Here is an 8375-nt window from a genome sequence, read left to right on the forward strand (position 1 = left end):
CAGCAAAGTTGAGGTTTCAGTGGAACACTGTTTTCTGTTACCAGAAGTCATGTGCACATTCCCCGATTCAAATCCCAAGAACTGGCTGGGTACAAATGGTTTTCTCAGTAAGGCTCCTTAAGAATTATCATCAAAAGATGACCTGTGGATGTCTGTGAAATGTTGACAAGTGAAGTTTGGGCTGGGAAACCCTGAGGAGCTGAGGGCAGGAGAGATGTGACATGAAGGAAAAAAGAAAGAAGATACAGCAGAGGAAGTTAGTACTGGTAGGCGTGCCAAGAAAAGTATCCGATGTACATGGTGCCAGACTTGGAATCCAAATTTAGCACAGGGAGTGGCAGGGAAGCCTTCACTGTGGCACTGTTCTTTTAATAGAACTTTATTTTATAATATGAGATAAGCGAGTGGTGTCAAACGCACGGATTGGAAAGCACTTCAGTCCATTCCTGGCTGCTGTGCAATTGCAAACTTAAGATCCCCACCACTTCCGAGCTGTCTGAACCAATGCCCAGCTTTCCCCTGTTCCAAATCCTCACTGCCAGGACCAGCATCGAGTTTCAGTGTCAGGGAAAAGGACACAGGACTGGCACAACCAGTGCAACAAGGGGAAGGTAACTTGAAAACCGAGACTGAGACAGCAGTAAAGCCAAAAGGCTAGGGAAAAATAGAGACAAAGCAAAATGTGCTCTCTCCCCTTCTACAATGCAGAAGTAGATCACATCATGGATGTGTTGCAAACATTCATGTGTAATCAGTGTTCTGATCTCTTAGCCTGGAAGGCTCTCTGGTAGGATAAGGAGGTAATATAACTTGCCCCTTCTTTTAGGTGTGTCCTTAAGCAGGCAGCCAGACAATAGTCAAGACATAGTCTGCTTATGCTTGTTGTGAATCTTTTAGGGGTAATGTGGTAAAACATCTTCCATGAGTACTTCAAACTGCAGTTGTTTTGAATTCAGACTTCTGTGCAGTGCCATACTGGTTGCGTAGCTGCTGCTTAGGGGTGGAACCTGTCCTTCTGACAAGTGAGTGCTTGACTTGGTGCAGGCCAGCCCTGCAGCACAGTGGCACAGCTGGGCCGGTGTCAGAGTTCCCAAAGTGTGTGTAGGGGGTGCTGCTAGTGGTAACTGAGATTAAAGCATTGCCAGTGCTGCAAAGGACAGCTTCACACCAAGCCAGGAGCAGCTGCCAGGCTTGCCCTCTCTTGCAAGAGGCGGAGGAGTAGGAAACAGGCGTGGGACGTCCTCTGTGCCTACCAGCAGTCCAGCAAATGAACAAGGAACTGCTGCTGCTGTTGTCAGCTGCAGTTCTGTGGTGATCATACAGAAGCAAACCAAGGAACTGTGTGAACCCCAGACTGAGTGTTTTTAGTCTGCTTGTGTTCCCCTGCCTGGCTGATACCTATTCCTTTACTTTTTTTTTTTCCCCAGAGGCCTGTGGCAGCAAATCTGTGTATGATGGACCTGAGGAGGAAGAATATTCTACATTCATCATTGATGACCCTAAGGAAACGTATAAAACACTAAAGCTGATTATTGAAGGTGTTGGAACTTTAGAGCAGGAGCATGCTCAATATAAGAGGGATAAATTTAAGAAGACAAAATACGGAAGCCAGTAAGTATAATGGTTTGCCCAAATGGGGGAACAGTCCCGGAAAGTGTTGTTTCCCATGCTTATGTTCTGGCCTTAACCTTTTCTTGTTCAAAAAAGATCCTGCAAATACATGCAAAGTAAGACTGTGACTTAGGATTGATATGGCAATATTTGGAACAACTGTAAGGAAATCTAAAGTGCTTATTTCTAAGTTCAGTTTCATTCATAAAAATAAATGGGTTTGTTTGTTTTCTTTTTTCTAATTTTGAACCTGCTCTCATGGAATGAGTAGTTGTTACCAGAAGTTACATATATTTATCACCTTCTTAAAGAGTGTTAGTTTAAAAATGGGAAGAATGGCTGGTACAGCCATAAGATGTATTTTGTGTGCATGTAAATAAAGGAGCATTCTGTGCATGGCTGACAAAAAAGAGGATCAATTAAATCAGTTCTTCCAGTTCAAGTAAGATGCAATGTTATCATTGCAGTTACAACTTTGAAAATCAGACTTAGGGAAAAGGTTTTGTCTGTTCACTTGCTGGTATGATATTTTGATGTCCTGACAGAAAACTATATGCATAGTATTTTTTCCCTTTTTTTTCTTTTCTTTTCTTTTAGAGAGCATCCCATTGGTGACAAGAGCTTCCAGACCTACATCAGGCAGCAGTCAGAGATCTCGGCACATTCCATATGAAGTGCAAAGGAAATCACAGGACAGTGTTGAAGGGTCGATCAGTGAAGCTAAACAGCAAAGCAAAAGGGAAGCCACACATGTAGCAAAATGTATGGATAAGTGTCAAGCTTACAAACTTTGAGACTTGCTAAACGTATTCTCTTTTCAAGAAACTGTTATAATAGTTGCTATGCACTTTATTCATCTGGTTATTGACAGATGATAAAACTCTGCCTTCTAGGCAGTTGTTGTCATGTGTATTTTTAAATTTGCTTTGGTTTCTTGGAATCTAGTGATCAGTTCAATGATCAAGGTGTGTGGACTTCATCTTGACAACTCCAATGCAATTCCTTGTATTTTGGAAACCAAGCATGCTGCTAATATGCAGCATTTTCTAGAATGGTTGTTTGTTACTGTTTTTTGTTCCCAATCAATGTATATTATGTCACACCCCTGCGTGCTCTCTTAGGAAAAGCTTAGTAACACTTTTAATGCCTGCATTTAGAAATGAAGCAGAGAAAAAAAACCTCTGGTGTAATCTCTTGCATTGTGGCTTATATTCTGAGCAGGCCGAGGAGCAGGCCTTTTGTTTTTACAGCAGCATAATTTTTGCTAAATGTGCACAGTTTTTAATAGAAATTCAGGTCTGAATGGTACTCTTGATATTTTTGAGATACAAAGTCATTTCTCCAGACACGTCCAGCAGACTTCAGTTTTGAAGATGCAATCTCAACAGTGTAATAAAACTGACTCTCATGAATGTGAGTAAGAAATGAACTTATGTCAAAGCTGCATGTCTCTTCTACATAGTCCAGTGAATGATAACCTTTGAAAGTCTGCCAGCTGAAAGGGAAGGTAAGCTGATTTTGATGACCTTTATCATCACAGCAAGAAGGACAGACAGAATAAGAATCTGACAGCTGAGACACGCTGATTCCCAGGCACAAAAGCCATGAAGATGGGTTTTCTCTGAAAGGATTTTAACACTGGAGTTCATGCTATTCTAGTATCACTTGCTTTTTCTGGAAAATAGATTTCTACTTTTCCAAAGTTTTTAAAAATACTTTTTTAAAGAGTCTTGTAAAAGGATGTTTAGTATATTAACACACATAGTGGTAACTTGTTAATATTCTGAGTGTAGTGAAAATGGAATGAGCTGTGTATCTCACTAATACCAACAAAAAAGTCATTAAGGAGGGGAATAAAGATCTGCTAAATATAAGATAAATATTTGTGTATGCTGTTTAGTTGTACACCTGAACTTTCCTCTGTATAAAGGTCTGATTTACAAACATCTAGCTTTGATGGCACAGAAGCCTGCATGATGGACTTAAAGCTTCTGTGTGGTAAAAGCTAGTGTTGGTTTTAAGCTGAATTGGAACAGAAAGCATTGAACTATCATTTTAATGTGAAGATACTTGTATCTTTGCTTTAAATTGTTACAGAGTAACTCTTAACTGTGTCCTCATTGCATCTGACATGTTTTAAGATGGCTGAAGTACTTTGAATGCCTCTGTTAGTGATGCTCTTAGGAATGAGGTTTTCTTTTTGTTTGAGTATGTAGTAGACCACCTCCTGGTAGATGATAAATGATCTGTTATTCATCTTCTCCCAGCAGACTGAGGAAAGGGAAGTAATGAAGCATTGCAGAGATGCATTTTGGACTCCAAGCTTTTAGCTGCCATGAACTGCAATTTTTAACATGTATTTGTAACTTAATATTGTTTACCAAATACTAATGACCTGTAATGTGTGTTCTACTTGCCAATTAAAAGAAACGTTTATTTCTGAAAACTGTGTGCACATCTGCAGTCTGTTAAGATTCACAGTGGTCACCAGGGGTGCCTGTTGGCACAATGTCTGCTGTTCAAAGTCAGATCAGGGACCAAAATCCTTTTTGAGTATAAAACAATCTCTGTGGGGGCTGCCAAGTCCCATCCTCACTCTGACTCACATCCCCAGCCCTTTTCTTGGTTCAGCACCACACCCGTGGGACTCTGCAGTGAACCAGGTTGGGCGACTGAGCCAACCACAAACAACTCTGGCAAAGAAAGCAGTTATGGCTCATCTAGATCAGCCTTTTTAACTGGTTCCTTGTGTTATTACACAGCTCTTGCTGCTGCTCAGGTGGAGTGAGTCTATATTGAAAGGACAGGAGGAAAAAGTTGGGAGCTCAGCATCCTGTGTGTAGATTGATTCATGACTCTGTGGAACCACCACCCTTCTGAATAGGACCTGTTCTGTGGCAAACCCTTGGGTGTGACAAGCTGCACTCACTGGTTCTGTTTGTGGGGTGTTTGTAGGAGGGCTAAGCAGCAGCCCCTCCGGGATGGAAAGCTCATTCAGGAGTGTGTTAGTCTAACACATGTTCAAAGTGGGTGCTGTATGAGGCATCACTGTCACCAGAACACAGGTGTGCATTTCCAAGAAACTTCTCAAGAACAGCTTCTGCAGGCACAGTCTAGCTGAGTGACAGTAGCGGTTTAACAGATAAGCCACAGGCAGGAAAGAAAACCAAACTGATGGTGGAAGACACATCACTACTGTCTTGGTGAAGGTGAACTTGACCACAATTATGCAAGTGTGTGTTATTGCTGAGGAATCGTAAATCTTGTTTTAAAATCAAATGAAGTTTTAAGCAAGATGAAGTAGAGAAGTGACATAGGATTCCAATAAATGAGCAGGGTTAAATGCAAAATTACTGTAACACTATTGCCAGGTCTCTCTTTTCCAGTCTCCTTCAATGTATAGAATAATTTTGTTTTCCTGCTAACATGTCTTAGCTTAAGTCAATAGGAATTTTTGGAAAGCTGATTTTCTTACAGCATAACTTAATTGACAGGGTTAGTGAGAGTGTTGTGTTAAAACTGGTCTTCCTATACTTGCTTAGCCTCTCCTGTCTACAGCATATGTTTATGATGCTGTCTTCAGAAATACTGAGCCAATGGTATCCACAAGACAGACGATTTGATAGGAACACTTGGGAAAGCATCCTTTATATCTGGAATGAAGAAAGTAACATTAAAAAGCCCCCAAACAAACGAACAAAAAGCCATGGCCGGAAGTAAGCAGCTCAGGTAAGTTTTCTTTCCTTCTCTCCTCTATCTCAGCCTGAAAGGCAAATATATATATCTATTTAACAGAAGAAGATTTAGAAGTTGGGCTGATCTGTCCTGACACTCCTGATTCCAAAGGTGATCCTCATGCCTTTTTTCTCCCTCCCTGAACCAGCGTACTAAGGCACAGCTGACCTGGTGACAGGACCCCAGTGGCCTTGGCCTGTGTCCATTCCAGTTCAAAAGAGGTCGTGTCTCTGGCCGGGAAGTGTCTCTCTCCATTTCAGAAGTCAAGAGTTCAGACTGGAAAATTTGACTGTGAAACTGCACATCTGAAGTCAGATTTCCTGTTAAGAGTTTCCTAAGGCAGCAGAGAAGAGTTTAGCTGACAGATAAAACCTTGGTCACTTGTGTGTGTGTTTTCTTAGTGGATGGAGTAGAGATGGAAAGCAGCTGCTGCAGTGGCAACAAGTGTGACTTGTTTCTGTAGCTGTGTTGGGATGCAGTCAGGTGGGCATCAGGAATTACAAGACTTGCCCTTGCCAATAATGTCCCAAAGCTCTTTTGGCAGCAGTAGCACTTGGTTCTTCACCCAGTAAGATTTTAACGAGGTCTGTGTATGGATGAGAGCGTTGAAGAACAAGGTTCTTGTCTGGAAACGTTTCCATGTCAAAATTGCCAAATGGAAAAAAATAAATGGACGATGAGCCACGGGCATGGCATGCAGTTAATGCAAAGAGCACCCAGGGCCCACCACACTCTGACAGGGCTCATGAGAGTAAGTATGTCAGTGACTGCTGTCTGAGAAGCTGAGAGAAATCAGTGAGAACTTTGAGACTGTAAGAGAAGCTGCTTTAGGGCTTAGGCTCCTGTCTGTGCAATGCAGCTGTCTGAGGCATGTGATGTCGGTGTGATTCCCATCTCCATTCCCCTCCACACAGTTCCAAGGAGGTAATTTTAATTTATAATCTGGTAAGCATGCTTATAAAGGGCTGTGTGAGAAGCTGGCCTGGTCAGCAAGACAATACATGAACTCTGCTGGTTCCCGTTTCTAGCTGCAGGAAATGGAGGCAGCAGGAGGGCTGTGGCACAGGACAGTGTGGGTGCAGCTGGGGGCTGGGGCTGATGCTGGGTGGTGCTTGGAAGTAAAATTTAACAGCATCTTCCTGTGAGCCACCCTCTGGTTTTGCTACAGCTGGAGACAAAGGCTAGCAGGCTGACTGGAGAAGGCATTTGTTCCTGGCTATGAGCTGATGTCATTAAACAGTAAATTAATTATTGCAAAGCTCAAGGAAAAGACAAAGTCTTAAGACAGAAGCTCTTTATTCCTACATGTATAAGATTCTGGATCTGGACTGTTTACACAGGCAAGGCAGGAAGAAACCATCACAGAGCAAATAACTGTTCTCGGTTCTTAAAATAACCTAAGATAAAATAGGATCCTAGAAGATTCATCCTGAGCCTAGAAACCAGCACACCTAGCTTCTGAACAAATCACACATGCCTTTCCAATTCAATGCCTGTTTTTCCTACTGCTCCGTTTGAGTCACTTTGATTTACATGAAATGCTCGAATTGTTGGATTTCTTATGTTTGTGCAGAGCTATTGCTTTTAACCACAAAGTTGCCTGGTGTTAGCAGGCTTGCCTGTGGGTATGTTGATTAAACAAAAGGCTCACCAGCAGCCTGGGCTAGATGTAAAGAATGTTTAAATTATGAAAGGGAAAACTGGCTTTTTACTAGTTTGAAGACCTTGCTAAGCTGAATCTTAATGAGAAAAACACCCTGTTGTGTACACAGTTCTGGTTGACATCAAGGGCAAATTCTCTTTGCAAGCGTAGGGGCTGGATGGTGTCTGATTTTACTAAATTCACTCAACTTCTTTAACCTCTGTCACAATTGGCACTGTTGCACTGTCCTGCCCTAAAGCTTGTGGAAGTATGTTGTTACTCACTTGAGGCCACAACAGATGCACTGTTTGGATACAGACACTTACCTTACGTGAAAACGAGTCTTGATAGAGATAACAGTGACTCACAGGGCTGCCTACAGGTACCAGAGGTGTGAATACCTTTATTTATTTGATTAAGAAAGGCACTTATGGGTAAGAGTAGTCATGTATTTCTCTGTGATGGAAACTAGAACTCTAGTCACCATGTTTGTGTAGAGAACTCTGCAGATGAGAATAAAGGAAGCAAATTTTGTGAATTGTAGGGGAAGAAAAGTAGAAATACTTGATGAAAACAGAAATTATGCACAAAAAAAAAAAGGTCATGCCAAAACACCTTTTGTTTTGCTTTCTCTAGGAAGTCTTCCTATGGTACAGCTGAGCTATAATTCCTGCTTCTCATTCTCCAGAAGCCCTCTCCTGGCAGCCAGGGCATCTTCTAGCTGTGATTGAAATGACTGGAGAGGCTCACAGCTGAGAAAAGCAACTTTAAAAATAGACAAGCTCATGTGTGTTGTCTGGAGATGCAAACACTTTGCCTCCCGCTGAGCTACAGTGTTACAAGGACAACCCCAAAGTATGTTTTCTCTTGCTGTAAAGCCCCTTTAAAGAGATTCCAGCTCCCTGCCCTGGCTGTGATTCAGCATCCTGTTAATATCCCTTGATGCAACTGAATGAATGGAATAATTGAGACTTGTTAGGAGGGGGAAATTTTTAAAGACCTGTACCATCTACCTGGCCAGGTTTGCAGCAGCCTCGCAAACGCTTGCATCAGCACACCTGATGAGGTGAGGACAAGCCACCTGAGATGGCTTTGCCACCAAACTGAGTGTCTCCCAGCTGTCTGCCATTTGCTTCCAGCATCATGCCACCTTATGCTCCCCAATAAAATCAGTGATGCATGGGAGTAACCTTTCTCTGAAGCCAGTGTTGCCTACATGAATGTCCCATCACTCAAAAAGGCATGACTGCTTGGTGACCCCTGTTCCATCTTCATCTTTTGCCTTGTCTGCATGTGCAGCCAGGCAGCTGCCCAAGAGTCCTGCTGTTCTTCCAGCATGAGAATGAGGCAAAACCAGGGAGAAATTAAGCTCTGAGATGTGACTCTT

The 8375-nt window shown here is 42.3% G+C and overlaps 1 protein-coding gene across 1 annotated transcript in view; it reads left to right on the forward strand.

Moving 5' to 3' along the window:
- RASA3 (RAS p21 protein activator 3) overlaps window positions 1–4057 on the forward strand; it is a 90880-nt gene extending 86823 nt beyond the window's left edge. The window contains exons 22-23 of the mRNA XM_009997906.1: window positions 1428–1611; window positions 2209–4057. Of these exons, the coding sequence (XP_009996208.1) occupies window positions 1428–1611; window positions 2209–2284 (260 nt within the window). The 3' untranslated portion in view covers window positions 2285–4057. The remainder of the gene's footprint in view (window positions 1–1427; window positions 1612–2208) is intronic.
- The last annotated feature ends 4318 nt before the right edge of the window (window positions 4058–8375 follow it).

Source organism: Chaetura pelagica, unplaced genomic scaffold (genome assembly GCF_000747805.2).
Source record: "Chaetura pelagica isolate M959 unplaced genomic scaffold, ChaPel_1.0 scaffold123, whole genome shotgun sequence".
In the NCBI taxonomy this organism is placed as follows: domain Eukaryota; kingdom Metazoa; phylum Chordata; class Aves; order Apodiformes; family Apodidae; genus Chaetura; species Chaetura pelagica.